Here is a 26128-nt window from a genome sequence, read left to right on the forward strand (position 1 = left end):
ACCCAGAGATCCCCAGTTTCCTAATTTTTTAAGTAAACTCTGGGCCCAATGTGGGGCTTGAACTCATAATCCCAAGACCAAGAATCACATGCTCAATTTCATTATTTTTTGTCTCACATTTCAAATTTACTTTTTAAAAAATGGAGTTATTTTTTGCTCAACTGTATCATATGAATACATATAATACATATGCCTCATATAAATGTCTCATATGCCTCATATGAATGTTTTGGTCATCCCATTCAGATATCAAGGTTGTTAATACTATACACACCAAGAAAGTTTGAAAGAAAGATTACTACTCATATAGGATCTGTCAGGAGAGTAGAGTGGGCTCAGGGATGTCCAGGCTGGCCTTGGCCAAGCAGTGAGAGTGGGCCAGGTCTTCCTAGTGGCTAGGAGGTGGGACTGGAAAACATTATGTTTACTTGGGCTAGAGATTTTCAAGGCTTATATTTCCTACTGCTGTCAGGGAAGGGGGTATAGGATGAAAATTTTTTAACAACATGCCCAGATGGGCGGCTAATGAGGAAAAGGAAGCCCAAGGTATAGAAAGAAATCAACAGCTATATTTCTTACTGGTATCAGAGAAGGAGGTGCAGGATGAGCTTTCTTGATCAACATGTCCAGATGTGGTATCAAAGGGTCAAGGGAGACCAAGCTTAGAAACAAAGCAGCAACCAAACATCACAAATGAGGTCAGGCTCTTTATTACAATGGGAACATTCTAGTGATAAAAATTTTAATTACATTCAAGTAACCAAATTTGTAATTCAAATTTAATTACATTCAAGTAACCAGCGCATGTCTATATTAAGGGCATGCTATATATACTTTGCAAAGCTTATGGGTTCCTGTAAGGAGACAAGTGAAAGAATGAGGGTCTGTCCTTTAATTAATTTATAGACTTTTTAAGGGGGTGAGACAAAAAAGTTAAGCAATGCAGTTAACATAAGTACTGCAAATGTCTGGTACATTTATATGGGGGAAGGTGGTGGTTTCCAGGACACTGTTGTATTGAAGCTCTACTATGTATTTTATGAAGTGGTAAAGTAGGTACTTCCACATTTCTTTTGAAGAAAAAGCAGTCAATTCTCAAATGTTTATTTCTCCCAGGTATTATCATAACCCCCAAGCCATTGCTCTTTATATGAATTTTATAGATTATCTTTGAGAGAATTATAATTTTTAAAATATTAAATCTTCTTATCCATGGATATGGTATCTATCCATATACTCATATTTTTATTGCCCTCAGTAAAGACTGGTGTCCTTAATACATATTGTCATTGTATTTATTCCTAAAATTTTATGGAGTTTTAATTATGCATGTCTGTGTGTGTGCATGTATGTACCCACTGTCATGAATCGAATTTATTTCCCCTCTGCTTTCAAACTAGATATTGTAAGGCAGTTGATGCTTGATATATTTTGTGATTGACTTGATCAAGTCTTGAAGCTTGACTACTGATTCTCACTTCTTTCTTTCTTTCTTTCTTTCTTTCTTTCTTTCTTTCTTTCTTTTTTTTTTGTATATATTTTTTGGACTTTGATTTGCCAACATATAGTATAACACCCAGTGCTCATCCTGTCAACTCCCCCCTCATGCCCGTCACCCAGTCACCCCATCCCCCTGCCCATCTCCCCTTCTACCACCTTTGTTTATTTCCCAGGGTTAGGAGTCTCTCATGCTCTGTCACCCTCTCTTATATCTCCCACTCATTTTCTCTCCTTTCTCCTTTAATCCCTTTCACTATTTTTATATTCTCCGAATGAGTGAAACCATGTATGTTTGTCCTTCTCTGATTGACTTACTTCACTCAGCATGATACCCTCCAGTTCTATCCACATTGAAGCAAAAGGTGAGTTTTTTTTGTTTATGATGGCTGAGTAATATTCCATTGCATAAATAGACCACATCTTCTTTATCTATTCAGCTTTCAATGGACACTGAGGCTCCTTCCACAGTTTGGCTATCGTGGACATTGCTGCTGAGGTGTTCCGGCATTTCAATGCATCTGTATCTTTGGGGCAAATCCCCAGTAGTGCAATTGCTGGGTCATAGGGTAGCTCTATTTTTAACTCTTTGAGGAAACTCCACACAGTTTTCCAGAGTGGCCGCACCAGTTCACATTCCCAACAGTGCAAGAGGGTTCCCTTCTCTCCACATCCTCTCCAACATTTGTTGTTTCCTGTCTTGTTAATTTTCACCATTCTCACTGGTGTGAGGTGGTATCTCATTGTGGTTTTGATTTGTATTCCTCTGATGGCAAGTGATGCGGAGTATTTTCTCATGTGCTTGTTGGCTATGTGTGTCTTCTTTGGTGAAATTTCTGTTCATGTCTTTTGCCCATTTCATGATTGGATTTTTTGTTTCTTTGCTGTTGAGTTTAATAAGTTCTTTATAGATCTTGGAAACTAGCCCTTTATCTGATACGTCATTTGCAAATATCTTCTCCCATTCTGTAGGTTGTCTTTGAGTTTTGTTGACTGTTTCTCTTGCTGTGCAGAAGCTTTTTATCGTGATTAAGTCCCAATAGTTCATTTTTGCTTTTGTTTCCCTTGCCTTCATAGATGTATCTTGCAAGAAGTTGCTGTGGCCAAGCTCAAAAAGGGTGTTGCCTGTGTTCTCCTCTAGGATTTTGATGGATTCTAGTCTCACATTTAGATCTTTCATCCATTTTGAGTTTATCTTTGTGTATGGTGCAAGAGAGTGGTCTAGGTTCATTCTTCTGCACGTGGATGTCCAATTTTCCCAGCACCATTTATTAAAGAAACTGTCCTTTTTCCAGTGGATAGTCTTTCCTGCTTTGTCAAATATTAGTTGACCATGGAGTTGAAGGCCCATTTCTGGGTTCTCTCTTCTGTTCCATTTATCTACGTGTCTGTTTTTGTGCCAGTACCACACTGTCTTGAAGATAACAGTTTTGTAGTACAGCTTGAAATCCAGCATTGTGATGCCCCCGGCTCTGATTTTCTTACTCAATATTCCCCTGGCTATTCAGGGTCTTTTCTGATTCCACACAAATCTTAAGATTATTTGTTCCAACTCTCTGAAGAAAGTCCATGGTATTTTGATAGGGATTGCACTGAATGTGTAAATTGCCCTGAGTAGCATTGACATTTTCACAATATTAATTCCTCCAATCCATGAGCATGGAATATTTTTCCATCTCTTTGTGTCTTCCTCAATTTCTTTCAGAAGTGTTCTGTAGTTTTTAGGGTATAGATCTTTTACTTCTTTGTTTAAGTTTCTTCCTAAGTATCTTATGTTTTGGGGTGCAATTGTAAGTGGGATTGATTCCTTAATTTCTCTTTCTTCAGTCTTATTGTTAGTGTATAGAAATGCCACTAAATCTTGGGCATTGATTTTGTATCCTGCCACACTGCCGAATTGCTGTATGAGTTCTAGCAATCTTGGGGTGGAGTCTTTTGGGTTTTCTATGTACAGTATCATGTCATATGTGAAGAGGGAGGGTTTGACTACTTCTTTGCCAATTTGAATGTCTTTTATTTCTTTTTGTTGCCTGATTGCTGTGGCTAGGACTTCTAGTTCTATGTTGAGTAGCACTGGTGAGAGTGGACATCACTGTCATTTTCCTGATCTTAGGGGAAAGGCTCCCAGTGTTTCCCCATTGAGAATGATATTTGCTGTGGGCTTTTTGTAGATGACTTTTAAGATGCTGAGAAATGTTCCCTCTATCCCTACACTCTGTAGAGTTTCGATTAGGAATGGATGCTGTATTTTGTCAAATGCTTTCTCTGCATCTATTGAGAGGATCATATAGTTCTTGTTTTTTCTCCTGTTGATATGATCTTTCACGTTGATTGTTTTACAAATGTTGAACCAGCCTTGCATCCCAAGGATAAATCCCACTTGGTCATGGTGAATAATCTTCTTAATGTACTGTTGGATCTTGTTGGCTAGTATCTTGTTGAGAATTTTTGCATCTGTGTTCATCAGGGAGATTGGTCTATAATTCTCCTTTTTGGTGGGGGTCTTTGTCTGGTTTTGGAATTAAGGTGATGCTGGCATTATAAAACGAGTTTGGAAGTACTCCATCTCTTTCTATCTTTCTGAACAGCTTTAGTAAAATGGTTGTATCTTCATTTTCATTAGTTTTCATGAATTTTTTTATTTTATTTTTTATTTTTATTTATTTATTTATTTATTTTTATTTATTTATTATTTATTTTTTTAAAGACTAACAGCCGCTCTTTATTGTGTGCTATGTGGCAGGTGCTTCATGTACACCTCCTTCCTTGATTCTTTTTTTTTTTTCAAGATTTTATTTATTTATTCATGAGAAGACACAGAGAGAGAGAGAGAGAGAGAGAGAGAGAGGCAGAGACACAGGCAGAGGGAGAAGCAGGCTCCCTACAGGGAGCCTGATGTGGGACTCAATCCAGGGTCTCCAGGATCACACCCTGCGCTGGAGGCGGCATTAAACTGCTGAGCCACCGGGGTGCCCTCATGAATCTTTTTAATTCTTCTCTGATTTCGTTGTTGACCCATTCATATTTTATCAGGATGCTCTTTAACCTCTGCATGTTTGAGTTTCTTCCAAATCTCTTCTTGTTATTGAGTTCTAGTTTCAAAGTATTATGGTCTGAAAATATGCAGGGGACAATCCCAATCTTTTGGTGTCAGTTGAGACCTGATTTATGACCCATTATGTGGTCTATTCTGGAGAAAGTTCCATGTGCACTTGAGAAGAATGGGTATTCAGTTGCGTTTTGATGGAAAGTTCTGTATATATTTGTGAAATCCATCTGGTCCAGTGTATCATTTAAAGCTCTTATTTCTTTGGAGATGTTGTGCTTAGACTATCTGTCACTTGCAGAAAGTGCCATGTCGAAGTCTCCTACTATTAGTGTATTATTATCTAAGTATGTCTTTACTTTGGTTATTAATTGATATACTTGGCAGTTCCCACATTAGGGGCATAAATATTCATGATTGATATGTCCTCTTGTTGGATAGACCCTTTAAGTATGATACAGTGGCCCTCTTCATCTCTTACTACAGTCTTTGGGATAAACTTTAATTTATCTGATATGAGGATTGTTACCCCAGGTTTCTTCTGAGGACCATTTGAATGGTAAATTGTTCTCCAACCTTTCATTTTCAAGCTGTAGGTGTCCTTAGGTCTAAAATGAGTCTCTTGTGGACAGTGAATAGATGGGTCTTGCTTTTATATCCAGGCTGAAACCCTGCATCTTTTGATGGGATTTTTTAGCCCATTCACATTCAGAGTTACTATTAAAAGATATGAGTTTAGTGTCATCCTAATACCTATTCAGTCCCTGTCTTTGTGGATTATTTCTTTGGGCGTCCTCTTTCTTTTATAGGGTCCCCCTTAATATTTCTTGCAGAGCTGGTTTGGTGGTCACGTATTCTTTCAGCTTCTGCCTATCTTGGAAGCTCTTTATGTCTCCTTCTAATCTGAATGACAGCCTTAGTGCATAAAGTATTCTTGGCTGCATGTTCTTCTCAATTAGGACACTGAATATATCCTGCCAGCCCTTTCTGGCCTGCCAGGTCTCTGTGGATAGGTCTGCTGTGAATCTAATATTTCTTCCCATATAAGTTAGGGATCTCTTGTCTCTTGCTGCTTTAAGGATTTTCTGCTTATCTTTGGAATTTGCAAATTCCACTATTAAATTTCAAAGTGTTAGTTTTTATTGATTTTGGGGGGGGGGGGGGACCTCTCTATCTCCTGGATCTGAATGCCTGTTACCCTCCCCAAATTAGGGAAGTTCTCAGCTATGATTTGTTCAAATATGCTTTCTGGCCTTCTCTCCCTCTCTGGAACCCCAATTATACATAGATTTTTCCTTCTGAGGTTATCATGTATTTCCCTTAACCTTTCCTCATGGTCTTCTAATTGTTTTTCTCTTTTTTCCTCAGCTTCCTTCCTTGCCATCAACTTGTCTTTGTCACTCACTCTTTCTTCTACCTCATAAACCCTTGTTGTTATGACCTCGTTTGGATTGCATCTCCTTTAATTGATTTTTAATTTTGGCCTGATTAGATCTAAATTCTGCAGTCATGAAGTCTCTTGATTCCTTTATCCTTCTTTTCCAGAGCCACGAGTAACTTTATAATTGTGCTTCTGAATTGGCTTTCTGACATCGAATTGTAATCCAAATTCTGTAACTCTGTGACAGAGAGTACTGTTTCTGATTCTTTCTTTTGTGTTGAGTTCTTCTTTCTAGTCATTTTGCTTAGTTCAGAGTGGCTGTATGAGTGGGCTTAGTCAAGAATATCAACCACGACCTAAGTAAATTTCACCCTAGATGATTCTGCCAAGGTCAGAGACCAGAAATTGAAAACAAAGATCAGAACAATATAAAACAGAAGGACCACTAAAGTGAAAAACAAATTTTAAAACAAAGTAGTAAAAAATAAAAAGCCAAGAATTCCAGTGAAGAAGAGGGGGGAAAAAAGGAGAAAAGAAAAACAAAGGGGGAGGCTACAGGGAGATGGTGGTCATGACGAAGTTGTAGTGGAGGGAGAATATAGTCTCCCTGAGGAGTTCTAGAGGGTGATCCTCTTGTTTCTGTGTGTATTAAGTTCTGTATGTTAGAAGATGCTCAGTACGAAATTTATATAAACTATAAATACTTGTAGAAGGCCCCAACATTGACCACCAAAACATAAATGAGATAAAAGAGGGGGGCTGAATGGGAATGAAGAGAGTATAATCTCCCAGAATGAACCAGTATGGTAATCCACTTGGTTCTGGGTGCATGCTGGTCATGTTTTAGAAGGTATTAACTTCTGCCATTGTAGAACAGAATGAGGCGGAGAAAACAAACAAACAAACAAACAAAAAAACACAAAGCAAAAAAACATATCTTGTATATCTCCCAAAATTAAGTTGAGTATGTTGAAGGAAATCTAGAAGTGGAAAATATATCTAGGACCTCTAATTGTAGAAATATGAAAGTCAAAAAGGAAGAATCTTAAAAATAAAGAGGTGTAAAAAATTGTAGTTAAGGCAGGAAAAGAGAAAAAAAAAAAGGAAATTTACAGTCTGATATAAAAACGAGTTGTACTAGAAAAAGGAAGAAAAAAAAAAAAATAGGAGGGGTACCCTCTGGTTCTATATACTATAAATCCTCTACTTCCCCTGGAGCTTTCCAGAGCTGCTTGGTCAAGAACTTGCTCTTCCCCTGTCCTTCCAGCAGGTCTTCTGGGGGAGGGGCCTGCTGGGCTGATTGTCAGGTGTGTGCTCCTGGGGGAGATGCCCTGCCCCCTGCCAGGTGCACATCTCAGTGGGAGCTGTTTACCCCGTGAGGTCCCTGTTCCCTGGCGGCCCCCCTCCGTCCCTGGCACAGGGTGACACCAGGAGGAACAACACTACTGGCGGTGGCCAGGTCTCCAGCCCTGGAGTCAGCTCCCGCAGTAACTACCGCAGCTCTCAGTCCGCAGGGGCCTGGATGCTCTGGGGGCGGGGGGCGCCGACCTGCACAGCTTGGGGGTGCCCAGAGACAGAAGTGTCCTCACTGTCCTGTACCCTCCCCACCTCCATCTGTCCCGGGGGAGCTCAGGATCCTGGCTGTGTCCCTGGGAGCCCTGGGGTCCGGGGCCTGCTCTCCTGGAATCGCGCTCCCGGCCCGCGGCTCCTGAAGGCAGCAGGGTGCAGCCCCCTCCGCCCGGAGCCCCCGCCTGACCCCCGGCTTCTCCCCGAGGCCCCGCCGGGCGCTCCAGCCCTTTCCCGAGCTCGGCCGCCGGGGTGTGGAGCGCTCTCCCCCGGGCGCACCTCCCCTGTTAGTGACCCCGGGAGCCGGAGGCCCCACCGCCCCTCCTCGGTTCTGCCCCAGTTCCCTGCTCAGCGCCTTTCCGTCCGGGAAGAATCTGGTGCAGATTTTTAAGATCTTTTTTTTTTTTTTTTTAATTTTTATTTATTTGTGATAGTCACAGAGAGAGAGAGAGAATGAGGCAGAGACACAGGCAGAGGAAGAAGCAGGCTCCATGCACCGGGAGCACGACGTGGGACTCGATCCCGGGTCTCCAGGATCGCGCCCTGGGCCAAAGGCAGGCGCCAAACCGCTGTGCCACCCAGGGATCCCTGGTGCAGATTTTTAAAGCTCCTGCTTCTCCGGGGCTGGGCTCTCCGGTCCGGAGGCTTCCCCGCCGCCCCCCGCCCCCCGCCTTAGCCCGGCTCCTCGCGGGGCCCCTCCCCCCTTGATTCTTTTTTATTTTATTTTTTTCCGCCTTCCTATAAAGGCGGAAAAACAAAAACCCTTCTCTCTGTAGCGTTCCAGCTCTTCTCTCTTTAAATCTCAGGTTGAATTCATAGGTTTTCAGGATGTTTTGAAAGCTATCCAGGTAAGTTGGTGGGGACAGGTAAGGTGAGGACCCCTACTCCTCCACCTGTTCCCCCTATTCTCACTTCTTTCTTCATAGTTTATTCTCTTGTCTTTATCAAGTGGGCATTGATATTATCCTCAAGCAAAATTAACATTACCATCTAACTATAATACTTTATATATTTTTAAAACGTTAGAAACTTCAAAATAAACTTTTTTAGGGGCTGTGTGGGAACATGACCTGTCAGGTACACCCGGGAACCCTGTGTACCTCAGGAGTGGCCATCTTTCCCTGTTCCAGGCGGGGTTCCCAAGCCATCTCCATCTCAGAGATGTAGCGGTGAGGCTTCCATCTCTACAGAAGAGCTGTAGTAGATGCCAACCTGGCCTAGAGCTGACTTGCAGGACTCGTGCCATGCGGGAACATTATTTTCCAGCTCTCCCCTGATGCATTCTTCAACTCTTCACCTCGATTTAATGTTGATTCACCACTGACATATGGTACTTACATACGGCTCTTGGGTAAAGGGAACCTGAAGCTATGATGTTAGTGGCACACCCATGAGCCAGAGGCCATGGGGTCTGCATGGAAGGGTCTGTAGGTGAATTTGCAGGATGGGCCAACAACAGATGATACAGTGCCCAGTGAGCAGTCCCTAGGCCAAAATCTTGTGATTTGAGCAACATATATAAATATGGCAATGTCCAAAGAAAATTTGGGAGGTTTTCTTAAATGTTTTATTGACCCTCTGGCTAAAGAAGACAATATTGCCATACATATTGCTGGACATTTGTGTATGTAGTGATGGGTGATTAATAGTATTGGGGAGCCATTTTAAAGTGTAAACTGTGAATAAAATCATTTGACAAAAATCTGTATAGACAGCTCATCTACCACCTACAAGTAGTTATCTCAACTTTTAACATGGCTGTCAATGAGCTTTTCTTTGACCGTTTACTGGACTCAATCATAGAACATCAGATTTAAGTAGGACTGTTCAGGGTATTAAAAACTAATTATTGGAGAAACCTGAATTTGTAAGACACTGACCAGTCTATCACCATCAGTGGTATGTTGTTTAGGATGTCCCAGCTGCTTCCTTCCAGAGAAGCAGAAGTCCTTCTTGCAATGCCAGGTGTGCACTCACACTGCCTTAATGGAAATGGACCATGGCTAAATCCCTGAGCCCTGTGTGACCCACAACTACTCAGTGTTCTCAGACAAGCACATGATCAAACTTCAAGAGTCTTCTGAAAATATGCCTGCAAGGAAGATGCTTCACACTGTCATCCTTTACTCACAATGTTCTTGTTGACAAGGTTCAACCTGGGGACAGAGTAAACATTACAGACATCTATTGAGCTGTTCTTACTGAGTCAATTCAAGAGTGAGTAATGTGAAATCTGTCTACAAAACCCACATTGATGGCATTTATTATCAGAAAATGGATGCAGAACATTTGTATAAAGAAACAGATGAAGATATAGAATGAAAACTTCTTTCATAGAAGCATGTGGTATTGCTTAAGGAGCTTTACAGAAAACAGGGCATTTATGAGAGGATTGCTTCAGCCTCAGCACCAAGCATGTAAGAACATGAAGGTTTAAAAAAAGAGAATCTTGCTTCAGCTCTTGCTTGGGAAGAGGAAAGATTTTAGTCATATGGGAAGGGACAGATTTTGTGCTGAGAACAGCATCCTGATATGTGGTGACCCTAGGATCAGTAAGTCCCAGTTTCTGCAGTATATCTACAACTTGGTCTCCTGGGACTGGCTTAATAGTGTATGTAGCAAAAGACCCTGTGATGAGGCAGATGGTCATGAAAGCCAGTGCCTTTGTCCTAAGTGACAGTGGCATGTGCTGTATTGATAAGTTTGAGAAGATGAATGAAAATATAAGGTCAGCATTGCACAAAGTCATGGTACAGCTAACTCTATCCAAAGGCTGGGATTATTTGTCATCTCCATGCGTGCACCTGTATCCTGGCAGCAGCAAATTCTATTGAGTCTCAATGGAATCCTAAAAGAGCAATCATTGGTAATATTCAGCTACTTCACAAGTTATTATCAAAGTTTAATTTGATTTTCCTCATGCTGGACTCTCGGGATGAAGCTAATGCAGGCATCTGGTTCATCACCTCATGGCTCTGTACTACCAGAGCAATGAGCAAGTAGAGAAGTGGTTCAAACATGGCGGTACTGAAGAACTACATTGCTTATGCTTATGCTTATTTATGCTTATGCTTATTGCTGTGCTCACAGCACAGTCATGTCTTGGCTGAGCCAGGAAGCCAGCCAGGCTCTCATCCAGGCTTATGCAGAGTTAAGGAAGATCAGAAGATCAGTAGTAGCTGAGGTTTCTACATACTCCTTCCTGACAGCTGAAATTGTTAATTTGCTTTGCAGAACCCCTGGATGGACACTATATATAAATATAAATATAAATATAAATATAAATATAAATAGTATAAATATAAATATATATATTTACCACAGGAATGAGTACCATCTCTCCGAAATGGAGATAAGAGTTAGCAGAAGCACTGAAAGAACTTATTTTATGTAAGGGCAAAACATCGGCTCTAAAACACTTACAACTTTTTGAAGATATTCAGGGAAAATCTGACATAGCTATTACCAAAGATATGTTTGAAGAACCACTGAGTGCTTTGGCTGATGATGACATCTTGACAGTGACTGGAAAAACTGTTTGCTTTCTCTGAATCTTTTGTGAGTGGTGCTGTGTGTTCTGCTTGTCTGCATTTGGGCATTGCACTTGCTTCCATATATGTTTGGCATATAGGCCAATCAGCTGCTGCTGCTGCCATCAACAGAAATAGATTCTTAAAATCATTATCTGGTTCCATAATTTTTTTTTTTTTAACTTGGGTTCAATTTTCTTAGGAAAGTGTATGTTTTTGTAAAGTGTTTATTTTCATCCCCCTACATTTTAAGTAAAAATATGGTACCAATTGACATTGTATAATTGTATATGGTAGAAATTATTTGCTTGCAATGCCTTTTATTTTTTAGCACCAAGGCTTTTAATCCTTACATATATACAGATAGCAAGATGCCAGTATGCCAGTGTTTTTTGAAGATGGCAGTCTGGGTCACGTATTTTTTTTTTTTTCCTACAAAACTTTCTAATAGTAAGCATCTATATCCTTGGGGTTTTTATGAAATAAGACTTAACCAGAGCCTTTCTCCTGTTATAGCACTGAAACATTAATTCCTTCTAGAGGTTGGTTCTCATGGCTACTCTAAGATCAGAAATTAATGTTTGGAAATTATTGGGTTCTAGGTTAATGTCTGCCACTTTGTGCTACTACACAAAACTTTTTTTTCCCTAAATAAATGATAGAAAGAATTTAAAAAATAATGAAATAAAAACTTTTCTTGGCTAACTGCTTTAGCTTCCACTTCTAAACTTGTATAATTTTGATGATAAATAGCATCTTTAATAAATATGCTGCAAGTGTTTTTGCTATTAAGTATTGTGAAGGTATTATTTGAAAAGAGATGTTTTAATTAGGTAAAGAATACATCTTTCTATTTTTGTTTTACTATTTTTGTACTTCTAAAGAAATTATTAGTAATCAATATTGTTTTAGAATAGCAAAGTAAAATAAAGTTAGTCCTTCCCCACTTTTAGGGTGGAGAAAGCTGAGCCTCAGAAAAATTAAATGACTTATTAAGGGTTAATTACAAAGCAAATTAGTTTTAATACCAAGTTGTTTGGCTTCCAACACTATGTTCTGTTTATCATACTATTTACTTTTTTCCTTGTTCATAGTAGTAGTTTTGTTAACTACTGTCAAAATCATTTGGCTAAAGAAAATACACACACCAAGAAATCAAAGGTATAAGTGCCATGTGTAAATATTATATAAACAATGTCTTAGTTTCAATGTGGCTTTTTCAAATGCCTTGAATTTGGAGCGTGCTTTGATGAGTCTGCAAGATGGCTATTCTAAAGGCATAGACTGTAGTTTTAAAAGCGCCTGTGGCAAAAAGTTTATTAGCACACATATGCATTCTTTAGTGTATTATGAAAACCTATATTTAATTGTAGTATATATTTTGGTAAGAAGTTTTCATGTTGTACAATTTAAATTTGTTGATGTTACATGCCCTAGAGAAGGATTGCAAGGCTTTTAAACTAAATAATAAGTAAAACAAAAAGCTGAGCTGCTCTGGAAAAGAGTGGGAGAGGATCTCCATAGATGGACTCCTACTACAATTAACTTCTTAAAACCACAGTTTGAACACCACTTTCCTGGGACATTTAGAAATCAGTTTAATCCATACAGATCTACTGTCTTTCTTAGATTGTGGAATAATATTACACCCAGGCAATGTGGGCAGAGTATTTTTATTTGCAGACTTGTTCTAAAATTAAATGGCAATCATTTTCTTTTTTTTTCTTATTGTTAATTTTGAAACAGCTTCCAAGAGTACGCTCTGTTCATTCATGTATTTATCACACTTTTAACAGGTATTTATCACGTGCCTCCAGTGTGGAATGTATTACTCAAACTCTTTTATGTGACTACCCAAAAACAAATTTAGAGCCTAGTAGTCAATATTGGCATTATTATACAAAAAGCTATACTCTAAGGTGAGATACAAAAAAAGTCCCCAAGTGTAGTAAAAACAGAAACTGTGGAATATTAGAAAGAGTGTACTGTGTGGTGGTCCATACTCAGATCCCCATTTCTCAGCCGAGGTGCTCTTTCCCGGGAAGGTATACATAGCTAAGCCTCTGTCCAGGAACTGCCCTGCGCAGCAGAGAGCTGCTCTACCTTCTTCCTGAAATGGCATGCACCCAGTAACTGGTCACTGCAAAGTGGTCTGAGTCCCTTGCCTCCAATTGCGATAACTCCAGATGGCATAAGCTGAGCCATTGCTATATTTCCATCCCTGTTTCACCTCTCCCTTTCCAGCCCCTCTTCTCACACTCTCTTGCAGGCGCTTTTCTTAGGAGCACTTCATCCAGCACACAAACAAATCCCCGTTTCAGAGCTATTTCCTTGGGAACCTGACCCAAAACAGAGAAAACACATTGAAAAAAAATTGTATGAAATTGATAGCATAATAATGGGAACTTGAAAATTATATGGTTTAAGACATGTAAAGCTAGGGAGAAGAGGACATTTCAGGTGGTGGGAGACTCTAGATGCCACATCGATTGGAATAAATCATGTGGGCAATGACATTAATTTATCAGACTGCAGGAAACACATGGAGAGAATAGTCTAGACTGGAAAGAGATTGAGGAACTTACTTTGTAGGTTAATAAAAGACCCTAAAGAATTTTTGAGCATGGATATGACAAAATGAGAACTGAGTTTTAGGGGCAAAAATATGCTTGTATCTTTTAGTTTAATTTGAAAAAAATAATAAAAATACTACACTCAAAATATGTGATTGCATATAAATGCACTGACACTTTCTATGTATTCTATATGAGTAAGCCAACCAAGATTTGATAGATCCTTAAATCAAATACTTCAGTATTGGCTTAATTGATCAATTTCTGCTAAATCCTTTTTGGTGATTATTTTCAACACTAAATGTAAGAAAATAGAATATATCAACATTTATGTTAGTATCTCAAACCATTTAGTACCAATACATTTGTGTTTATACCTGTCCTATCTAAAAGAGATTTTGATGCATGTTGATATCTAAAGAAATATGCTTTGAAATGGCAAAAATATTGAGATTACTCTAATTCTTATATGGTAATGTATTCACCCAACAAATATTTACTGAGTACTACCATATGCTGTACTGTGAGATCACAGAACAAGGAAGGAAAATAGAAATATCAAAAATAGTTGCAAATGTGATTAGTTCTACAAAAGGAGAAACACCAACTATTCTGGAAATAAGAGACTGGAGGACCTCCTTAGGTATAAGACCGACAGGTAGAATGACAGAAATGTTTATGATGAGTAGTTATTAGCCAGGAAAAGAAAAGGAAGAGCATTCCAGAAATGGGGAAGGAAGGATGCTTCATGCAAGGGCAGCTGAATATTCTCAGGGTTGAAGGAAGGAATGCTTGGCACATGTAAGCATCTTAAGTAAGACTGTAGTGGCTAGAAGAGAGGTAGAATAGGGACATGGTTCCTTTTTAGCTAAAAAAAAAAAAAAGGTAGACAGGGAAAGATCATGAAGGATTTTGTAAATTAGGTTAAAGTTCCTAAACTTTATTCAAGGGGTAAGGTTAAGCTACTGAGTTATATTTTTTTAAGATTTTATTTATTTATTCATGAAAAACAGAGAGAGGCAGAGACATAGGCAGAGGGAGAAGCAGGTTCCGCACAAGGAGCCCGATGCAGGACTCAATCCCAGAACCCCGGGATCACATCCTGAGCCAACCAGTGAGCCATCCAGGCACCCCTACTGAGATATTTTAAATGGGGGCTGGGGGTAACAAAATCGGATTACTCAGTGGCTGACAAGTGGAGAATCTACTCTGCAACTGCCATTGGACCATGACAGACTGAAAAAATGCCATTTAAGAGGCTGGTGCTCCAACTCAAAGGAAACCAAGGCAGTGGTGTTTGTCATGGGGAGGGATAGAAGTAGATGTCTTTCAGAAATATTTAGGTGATAAAAATAAGATTTGGTGATTTAACATAAATGTGCAGGGGAGAAGAGAAGATTCTAGGCTTCTGGCTTAGAGAAAAAGAACTCTCATAAATTGGGGCTTTTGTTGTTGTTTAATTTGTATACTTAGAGGAATGAAAACATATTACTTTACTTTTGCTGTGAAGCACCATGTACCACTTAGAATTTATAAATCTGAGGGATAGAGAAACAATTTAGGGAAACATAATCTGACTTACCAGTAACAGTATTGACTTGGAATTTAACTATAGCCTTTTTAAAATAATGTGTGCAAATAAACTATTTTTTTTTCCACTAGAGCTTTTAAAATGCCATTTGTGCCCTGAGAATAGCGATTCTTGTGGACATGTCAATATAGACTCAGCTTCAGGGCATTTGAATCATAAAGTGGGTAAAGTGGTATAAATTTTAACTTATCTCAGGTCAACATACATTTTATTTTTATTTTTATTTATGATAGTCACAGAGAGAGAGAGAGAGAGAGAGACAGAGGCAGAGACACAGGCAGAGGGAGAAGCAGGCTCCATGCACTGGGAGCCCGATGTGGGATTCGATCCCGGGTCTCCAGGAACGAGCCCTGGGCCAAAGGCAGGCGCCAAACCACTGCGCCACCCAGGGATCCCCACATACATTTTTAAAGCAATCCATTATGATATTCATATATTATATTGGGCACACAGTTTATATAGTCTAGAGGAAGAAGTATGAAGCATACAATGGATGTTTCAGTTCAGGTTCCTCAAATAACTTGTCATCTGGACCGCAGTTTCTTTTTCTCTAAGATATAGATAACGTGATCAGAATACTAGTAATATCCTATTTACTTCTTGTTTTGTTGCAATTATCTATTATGCATTAATATTTAATGTGTATGTGTTAGGTAAAATACACATATGTACATATGTATGTATGCATATACATATATAAATGTTACATGGGAATTTCAAATTTTCCTAAATATTTCACACAAATGAAGTTTTTTTGTTTTTATTTTTTGTTTTTATTTTTATTTTGCTTCATCTTATATTGTAGTTTTTATCTATCGTGATATTCTCTTCTGGATAAAAAATGTAATATTTTCCTCTGTCAGGGAATTTTTTTCTCTGAAGTTAATTTATGAAACATGAGGGCACCAGGGCACACCACTGAGTCTGGCATCTTTCATTGTGTTCTCTGCCTTTCTGGGCTCATGTTTATTTAACAGGGTATTCTTGGTTACCAAGCATGTCTGCAGGTTGCAAGGAACCTAGAAATATGTATAAGGAAATTAGATGAGTGTCATAAATATTTGATGTTCCATATGAACCTCAAAAAGTATCTCGAAGTTTCTGTGCCGTTCAAGCATAGGGAAAAGTCCTTCAGCCTAATAACAGGGAGAAATAAATTCTTAGTAAATATTTTTTCTTGTTTTTTTTTTTTTTCCCTCAACTTTTCCTATCTAAAGGGGAATGACAAACTTCTGCTTTTTGAGAAACTGATTATCTAGTGGTAAATTATTCCTGACCTTTGCTTTTCCTCGTTTTTTTTCTTCCTTTATCCTTTGTATATTTGATACCCTCTGGTATTTCTATATAGATTAGGTAGGATAAAATCAAGACCAATTTTACATGGTATTTCAAAAAGGTTTACTCTGGTAGCAGGTTTTACTGTCAATTTAAAGGACATTTAGAAATTACTTGTATGTGTTATTCATACTATCAATGTCCCATTAGCTTGTTTTGTTTAGAATCTGCTGCATCACCAAGAGATAAAAAATGCAACTGTGCATGTACAAAGATAATGACTGCTCATTGCCACCTGGCCAGAACATATTTTTATCAAGGCTCAGTTTTCAAAGTTGATCTGAGGATAGATGAAAAATGAAAAAAGAAAAAAAAAAGAAAGAAAAAGCTCAAAAGCATGGGAATAGTCTTAGGCAATCAAAAATCAGAGAGGTTAAGTTGGGGCCAGATAACAAGGAACTGGGTTTATTTGCTTGAAATACCAACCTCTCAAGCAGCCCTTATATCTTTGTGAGGGAAGGTTTTACCGATTAAGCATGCTAACAGCTCATTAAGAATATAACACAAAGAAGACAAATTACAGAGTCAGAAAGGTGAACAAGGAGAGTGGAGGCCACAGTTAACCAACTGCAGATGCCCTGATTTACAGGGTTTCTTTGTACCTGTATACAATCTAAGCAGACTAAGTTGCTCAGTACCAGATACGAGCTACGGATAAAAATATTGGCCTAGTGTGGCCATATGAGTACCGACTGGGAATAATAATAGAGTGCCAGGCAATCTAGTGTTCAAAAGTTTAAAAATTTCAGGAGGAGAGCGTTTTTGCAATATAGTAACCATATTTATATATACTATCTTTGTTCTTTTTCCCTAGAAATAAAGTACTAAGAAATTTAAACTCTGATGTAATTAGGAGATCTTATTGGGGTAGATGTGTGAATGGGGACAAGAAAATCTCTAATAGAGGATTGTTGAATACCAATAGTTTGAACTTAGGTGTAGAAATATAAGCTGTACTTGTCAATCAAAATCCTACAGTATTTGCCACTTAGAGGTATTAATGATAATAAGATCCACTATACTTACCCCAATCTAAATTCTTGAACGATAATCGAATTCTTTGAGATGTTAGTACTGAGTGAACATATAGGACCAAATTGACTTGCAATAATATGGTAATTTGTCCATATCAAAGATACAGGCAATCAAGAGGCCCAGAGGAGAGAGATTGTGGGGCATTCTGCATGGCTCTCTGAATCCTTTCTTTCCACATTGGACACACACATTCTGTTGCCAAGGAAGGTTTTATTAGTTTACCTTCAGAGAGAGCATTTACATTATGAAATATCTCCATTTTTACCCTAGAAAGTATAAAGCTTCAGGACATTTTCCAGAGAGCCATAAGCCATTAATCTACAGATTCTGAGTTTATTTACTACAATAAGTCTTTAGCGCAGGACATCCTGCTAGGGCTTTTATAGATAAGGACCATTCTTCCTATTAAATATTACTAGTCTCTACCTGGTGTTCTAGTGACAAGGACATTAGACTCACTTACCTTCTTTCTTTTTTTTCTCCTTCTGGCCTGCATCCCCTTCTCCCACCACACACATAACAGTAAAAGAAGTGAATGGATCTTAGACCAGCTGCTCTAACACTTTTTTCCTCAAATACTAATCAATAAAATGTAATTGAGTCAAAATTTGCAAAAAACATTTCCCAAAGATACGTAAATATTCAAGCATATAATGAAGTTTTGCAACCCTAATAAACTAGTTGAAAAAGACCAGGAATATGTCTATAATTTCTGGCAGAACTAAAAAGTTTTTGAAATTAAAGAATGAAATAATCATGTAGATAATGGTGATGGTGATGACAGTAATTAAGCTCTTACCACTTTTCAAGCACTCTTCTATTTTTTTTATGGATATGGTATTTTAAGACAAATAATAGCCTTCTGGGGTAGGCGCTATTATTTTGCTGTTTAACAAATGTAGAAATTGGGGTTATTAAAAAAAAGAAATTGGGGTTATTGAGAAATTAAATGAGTTAGCCAGGTTTACCAAGTTTCTCAAATTCAGGAAGTCTAACTCCAAAACCCATGCTCTTGACTGCTAACTCATCTATGAGAAGAGCATAGACATATCAAATTCATAGATATATTTTTATTAATAAAACAAGATAATTAAAAAGAAGCTGGCTTATAAAGAAATCGTGGTGGAGGATCGGTTTTGCTGACTATTACTATTGCAAACATGAAATAAGTATTGAAATTAATGATTAAGCAATGGTTTTATGGAATATCTGGTATGAATGTAGAGTCATACAATGGGCTACAAGGCACAGATGAAGTCGAAGATACAGCAAACAGCCTAAAACCTGCCATAAAGGACTAGAAGTTGGATTAGAGGTTATGGCAAATGAGATCTATCTGGGCCTTCCACATGGTCAGGCTGAGCTGGTCCCCGCGCCTGGCCGCCGGCCGCTGCCTCTGGACCACCGACCCTGCAGAGTGAGCGAGCTTCGGGCCTTCGTGAAAACGTGTAAGCAGGATCCGAGCGTTCTGCACACAGAGCAAATGCACTTCCTGCGGGAGTGGGTGGAGAGCATGAGGGGTAAAATACCAACTGCTACTCATAAAACTAAATCAGAAGACAATATCAAGGAGGAAAAAACAGATAGTAAGAAGGAAGAGGAAAACATAAAGACAGAGGAAACATCAAGTGAGGAAAGTGATCTAGAAATTGACAATGAAGGTGTGATTGAACCAGATACTATTGCCCCGCAAGAAATGGGAGATGAAAATGTAGAGACAACCGAGGAATGATGGATCAGGCAAATGATAAAAAAAGTGGCTGCCATTGATGCCCCAAATGATGGTGAACTACAGAAAGTCATGGACTTGTTCACAAGATGCCATCAAACTGAATCATCACTTGGCCATTTTGTACGCCAAGAGAGCCAGTGTCTTCATCAAATTACAGAAGCCAAATGCTGCCATTCGAGACTGTGACAGAGCTATTGAAATAGATCCTGATTCAGCTCAGCCTTACAAGTGGCGAAGGAAAGCACACGGACTTCTGGGTCATTGGGAAGAAGCAGCACATGATCTTGCCCTTGCTTGTAAACTGGATTATGATGAAGATGCTGGTGCAATGCTGAAAGAAGTTCAACTGAGGGCCCAGAAAATTGCTGAACATTGGAGAAAGTATGAACAAAAACGTGAAGAATGAGAGATCAAAGAAAGAATAGAAAGGGTTAAGAAGGCTCGGGAAGAACATGAGAGAGCCCAGCGGGAGGAAGAAGCCAGACGACAATTAACAGCTCAGTATGGCTCTTTCCCAGGTGGCTTTCCTGGGGGAATGCCTAGTAATTTTCCTGGAGGAATGCCTGGAATGGCAGGGGGGATGCCTAGAATGGCAGAAATGCCTGGGCTCAATGAAATTCTGAGTGACCCAGAGGTTCTTGCAGCTATGCAGGGTCCAGAAATTATGGTGGCCTTCCAGAATGTAGCCTAGAACCCAGCATATATGTCAAGATATCAGAGCAACCCAAAGGTTATGAACTCATCAGTAGATTGTCAGCCAAATTTGGAGGTCAAGCATAATGCCCTTCTGACAATTAAGCCCTTGCTGAAGGAAAAGTAACTTTGATCACCTAATGGATGCCGCAATAATACAAACCAGTGTACCTCTGACCTTCTCATGTAGAAAGCTGGGGTGCTGTGAAGAGAATCCCTACCCCTCTGCCCTACAGGGAACTGAAACATTCTACTGTGGTTTGCCATTAGGGTATTCATCCAGATAATGTTTTCTTAGTAGGAATTACAAACTTTAAACACTTTTTAAACCTTGAAAATATGTAAAGACATTAAAAAAAGAGATATAGTTGGATATCAACATCATAGAAGTGATAATTGAAGAAATTTACAAACAGAGATCTAACTTTCCCAAATAAATGTGATTATCAGGCTGAAATTCTGACTAAAAATGCTTTAATATAGTAGTGATTCGGAATATGATTTTCATTTGTAAAATCCTAAATAATATGAAGGCTGATAAACTAAACAGAAAAGAGTGGTAAACAAGAAAGAGAGAAGTATGACCCACATTGCCATCTGTTGGGGAAATGAACATCTGTCATGTTGAATGAAAGATGAAGTTTGGAAATTCCCAATGAATCTCAACAACCAGCATTACTATTTAAGAGTGAAAACAGATTTCAGGCCTAATTTAGCGTTTTTAATTTTTTTTTTTAATTTGGAGAAGATATTTAAAGAAGAAGGAAAAAATAAATCTCCAATAAGTTAGAAACCATGGCTTTTAAGATTCCCAGATATAATTTTAGATCAAATTAGAATAGAATTGTGCTAGAGAAAGAATATTGTCAAAACTTGTCTCCAGAGTAGATTTTATGCTCTCCGAAAGCATCTTGTTTTCTGACTAATGGATCTATGCATTTCACAAGCAATGGAGGCAAAAATCTTAGCTTGCAGTTTAGTCTCAGCTCTACCATGGTGTCATTTTGAGTAGTCATTTGACTCTTTGCATACAAATTCTCTTGTTTGTAAAATGGGTGAGAGGATTAACTTATTCTCAAGGTTATCTTTCAATTGTTCTATTTATTATGTACATTTATTTAAAAATAGCCTATTAATAATTGAATGCTTGATATAATATTTATTTTGTTGATGGAAATACTATTCCTACATCCACTTTTTCTCCTCCTCCTTCTTCCTCATTTCTCATTGTTGTTGTTATTATTATTATTGCTGTTATTATTATTATTTAACTTCTTCTGAAATCTTACATTGGTATCTTTTCTCTACTTTAGGGTGGAGTCAGTGGATTGACTGGAGAATTAGAATTTGGAGAGAATGGAGGAAATCCCAATGTCCATTTTGAAATTCTTGGAACCAACTATGGAGAAGAGCTTGGCCGAGGTGTTCGCAAAGTAAGACCAGACACACTGATACTGTTTTTTCCTAAAGTAACTATAGTTTTGTTTGACTTTTCTCCATGTCATATGATCTACAGTATGCATTAAATCCTATACTTTGAAAGAGAAGGGGGGAGGGGAGAATTCGGCATTTAAATGACCTTAAGTTCCTATCAGAATATTAAGCAATAAATTCTATTTATGCTTTAGAATAATTTAAAGGAAAAAAGTAATCTAATACTCTCCTAGGGAACTAGCATCATCTTCCATTCGTTATAGTAATAATTTTCATGAAGTAATGAATTTAATATTTATACAATGCATAACTGCTTGGTTTTAATTTGTATCAGGCACAAAATCAGAATAAGAGCTTTGATAAATTTCATATAGAAAGAGGAAAAGTCTACTCTAAACTGTGACATTACAGTTCATATTCTGTGTGTCATGCAATAAGTAGAAAATGGTTTGCAGGAAATGAGCTCTTGTTATATACTACAGTTCTCATGTAAGAATATGAGTGCCAATAAAAGATATTTTTTATGGATTACTAGTACAACTTTCTCAAGGAGAAAATAAAAGCCCCTGCAGAAATAACTTTTCTATAGTTTGAATTTGCCACTTTTATATATTTTTGGTAGGAAAAAAACTAAGATAATTGAGTGTTCATCCATACCTCACAGCTGTAAATTTCTAACTGTATAAGGTGGCTGCATTGAGAATAAGAGGTTCTTCAGTAGGTGTTTCTCTCCAGTGCTGAGAGTAGGATGAAAATTTAGATGAGACAAAGTTAGGAGTTATTCTAATTCACAATAAAAAACCTCCTGGAAAATTTATGCTAGAGAGGAGTGGAAACAACCTTAATGTGTTTTTAATTATTGCTTTATAGCAAAACAAAGGAGACATATAAAAACCGCATAAAACATAAGGATAGTTTAGTGAATTATGTGAAAGGAAACAACCATTACTATAGTCAAGAAATCGAACCTATCAAGCATCCTAACCACCCCCACATACTGATACATCCCTGGCCTCCCTTCTTAGTGGCATAATTGCTAGTCTGAATTTTATGATATTCATCTCTTTACATTTTAAATATGATTTTGTCACTATGTGCATCCTTAAATAACATAATTGAGTTTTGCCAATATTTCAGCTTATGAATGATTCAATATTGCATACATTCTTTTTTCTATCTTGTTATGTTCAACATTGTTTGTGTTAATCATTCTTTTCATCCCATGTAGCTGTAGTTTATTTCTACATATTAGTGTATTGCTGTCTACCAAATGAATGTGTGACCATCTACTGTGGTCTGTTTCTATTTTTAGATCATTATAAGCAAAGCTGTTATGAAAATTCTTGGATATATACTCTTGAAGTTGTGCATATATATCTGTGGATTTGGTATCCAGGAGTAGAATTGTTTAATATCTTGAGACTTTACTCTATGACCTCAAATCCATTTTTGTAGAGATTTACTAATTTTCATACCACCAACAGTGCAACAAATTCTCATGGCCCTATGTTCTCCCAAATTTTGGTTTCATTAGACTTCAAAATTTTTATTAAGTGGGTATATGTTGGGTATATGGGTATATGTTAATATATCTTCATAGTTTCAGTTTTTCATTTCCCTCTATTATAAAAAGGCTATGCATATTTTCTTGTACTTTTTAGCACTTGAGTCTTCATTTTTGAATTAATTGCCCATTCAAGTCCTTTGGACATGTTCTTTTGGGTTGCCTTTTGTTTTTATAATTCATTTTAGGAGTTATAAATATATATGTATATATATATACATATATTTAAGTTTTTATTTAAATTCCATTTAGTTTTCACAGACTCTTAATTATAGACAACAAACAGGATTACTGAAGGAGAAGTGGGTGAGGGGGGATGGGTATTAAGGAGGGCACTTGTTATGATGAGCACGGGGTGATCTATGTAAATGGTGAATCACTAAATCCTCACTCGAAACTAATATTACACCGTAAACTGACTTGGAACTTAAATAAAAACTTGGAAAAATTGCTCTCTGAATACTGTGGGACAAGTAACCTCTGCTTGGTAAAGATGACTCTTTTCCCAGCACCAACCAAATAATTAATTAATTAATTAGTTAATTAATTAATTTTAAAAAATTGTCTTGCCTATCAACACCACTGCCATCATTCTCTACCAGTACACTCTACCATCAAGGGACTTTTTGCTTTTCCACTGGCACCTGGTGGTTAACTTTCAGTTGCCACAGCCATCTCTCCTGACTGTTAACACTTATAGAGGTACACCTCAAATAAATTTGAAATTTATTTCTTCATACCCCTTGCATTGAACAATAGTGTGATTAATTGCTCATTGAAGTGGAGTATGTTAATTCTTTGTTTCAAGTTTTTATTTGAATTCTGGTTAGTTAACATACATTGTAATATTGGTTTCAGGTATAGAATTTAGGGATTCATCACTTATATACATCACCCAGTGCTCATCATAGCAAGTGCTATCCTCAATACCCATCATCCATTTAACCCATCCCCCACCCACTTCCCCTCCAGCAATTCTCAGTTTATTCTTTACAGTAAGAGTCTGTTTTATGGTTTGCCTATCTCTTTTCCCCCTTATTTCGTCTGTTTCAGTTCTTATATTCCACATATTAGTGAAATAATGTGGTATTAGTGAAATAATGTGTTATTTTTCTTTCTCTGACTGACTTATTTTGCTTAGCACAATACATTCTAGCTCTATCCACATAGATACAAATGGCAAGATTTCATTCTTTTTTATGGCTAAGTAATATTCCATTGCATTAAAAAATATTCCATTGAGTATATATACTATATCTTCTTTATCCATTTATTAGTCAATGTACATTTGGACTCTTTACTTAATTTGGCTATTGTAGATAATGCTGCTATAAACATCAGAGTATGTGGGCCTCTTTGAATAAGTATTTTTGTATCCTTTGGGTAAATACCTACTAGTACAGTTGCTGATCATAGGGTAGTTCTATTTTTAACTTCTTGAGGAGTGTCCATATTGCTTTCCAGAGTGGCCATACCAATTTGCATTTCCACAACAGTGTAGGAGGGTTTCCACTTCTACATATCCTCCCCAGCACGTGTTGTTTATTGTTTTGTTGAGTTCAGCCATTCTGACAGGTGTAAGGTGATATCTCATCATAGTTTTGGTTTGTATTTACCTGATGATAAGTGATGTTAAGCATCTTTTCATGTGTCTGTTGGCCATTTGTATGTCTTCTTTGGAAAAATATCTACTCATGTCTTCTGCCCATGTTTTAACTGGCTTATTTATGTTTTGGTTTTTTTTTTTTTTTTTTTTTGGTGTTAAGTTTTAGATGTTCTTTATGTATTTTGGATACTAACCCTTTATCAAAAATATCATTTTTGAACACTTTCTCTTATTCTAAAGATTGCCTTTTACTTTTCTTGATTGTTTCCTTAACTGTGCAGGGGATTTTTATTTTGATGAAGTCCCAAAAGTTTATTTTTACTTTTGTTTCCCTTGCCTAGGAGACATAGCTAGAAAGAAGTTGCTACAACCAGTGTTGAAGAGGTTACTGCCTGTGTTCTCCCAGATTTTTATGGTTTCAAGTCTCACACTTAGGGTTTTTCACCCATTTTGAATTTATTTTTGTATATCATATAAGAAAGTGATCCAGTATCATTCTTTTGCATGTTGTTGTCCAGTTTTCCCTCATACCATTTGTTGAAGAGAGTGTTTTTCCCCATTGTATATTGTTTCCTGCTTAGTCAAAGATTAATTGACCAATAATTGTAGGTTCATTTCTGAGTTTTCTATTCTGTCTCATTGATCTATATGTCTTTTTTTTTTTTTTTTTTTTTTTTTTTTTTGCCAATACCATACTGTTTTGATCACTATGGCTTTGTAATATAACTTGAAGTCTGGAATTGTGATCCATCCAGCTTTGCTTTGGCTATTCAGATTTTTTCATGGTTCCATACAAATTTTAGGATTGTTTGTTCCAGGTCTGTAAAAAATGCTTTTGGTGTTTTGATAAGGATTGGATTAAATATGTACATTGTTTTGGGTAGTATAGACATTTTAACATTATTTATTCTTTCAATCCACAAGCATGGAATGTTTTTCCATTACTTTGTGTCATCTTTAATTTTTTTCATCAGTGTTTTATAGTTTTCAGAGCATAAGTCTTTCACCCTTTGGTTTGGTTTATTCCTAGGTATCTTATTGTTTTTGGTGTAATTATAAATGGGATTGATCCCTTTAGTTCTTTTTCTGCTGCTCCATTATTGGTGTATAGAAATGCAACAGATTTATATATGTTTCGTATCCTGAGACTTTACTGGATTCATATTTCAGTTCTAGTAGGTTTTTGGTGGAATCTTCTGGGTTTTCTATATAGAGTATCATGCCATATGCAAATAGTGAATGGTTTACTTCATCTTTGCTGATTTGGATGACTTTTTTTTTTTTTTTTAATTTTTTTTTTTTTTTTTTTTTTTTTTACTTATGATAGTCACAGAGAGAGAGAGAGGCAGAGACACAGGCAGAGGGAGAAGCAGGCTCCATGCACTGGGAGCCTGATATGGGATTCGAACCCGGGTCTCCAGGATCGCGCCCTGGGCCAAAGGCAGGCGCCAAACCGCTGCGCCACCCAGGGATCCCTTGGATGACTTTTATTTCTTTTTGTTGTCTGATTGTTGTGGCTAGGACTTCCAATACTATGTTAAATAA

At 37.6% G+C, this 26128-nt stretch overlaps 1 protein-coding gene and 1 pseudogene across 3 annotated transcripts in view; both read left to right on the forward strand.

The window, feature by feature from the left end:
* GRID2 (glutamate ionotropic receptor delta type subunit 2) overlaps window positions 1-26128 on the forward strand; it is a 1467015-nt gene that overhangs the window by 914773 nt on the left and 526114 nt on the right. For all 3 annotated transcript variants that reach the window (XM_025424636.3, XM_025424645.3, XM_025424626.3), the window contains exon 8: window positions 21293-21412. In XM_025424636.3, coding sequence (XP_025280421.1) covers window positions 21293-21412 — 120 coding nt within the window. The remainder of the gene's footprint in view (window positions 1-21292; window positions 21413-26128) is intronic.
* Window positions 18873-20066, forward strand: LOC112644212 (hsc70-interacting protein-like; annotated as a pseudogene).

The sequence above is a fragment of the Canis lupus genome, chromosome 32 (genome assembly GCF_003254725.2).
Source record: "Canis lupus dingo isolate Sandy chromosome 32, ASM325472v2, whole genome shotgun sequence".
Lineage (NCBI taxonomy): Eukaryota > Metazoa > Chordata > Mammalia > Carnivora > Canidae > Canis > Canis lupus.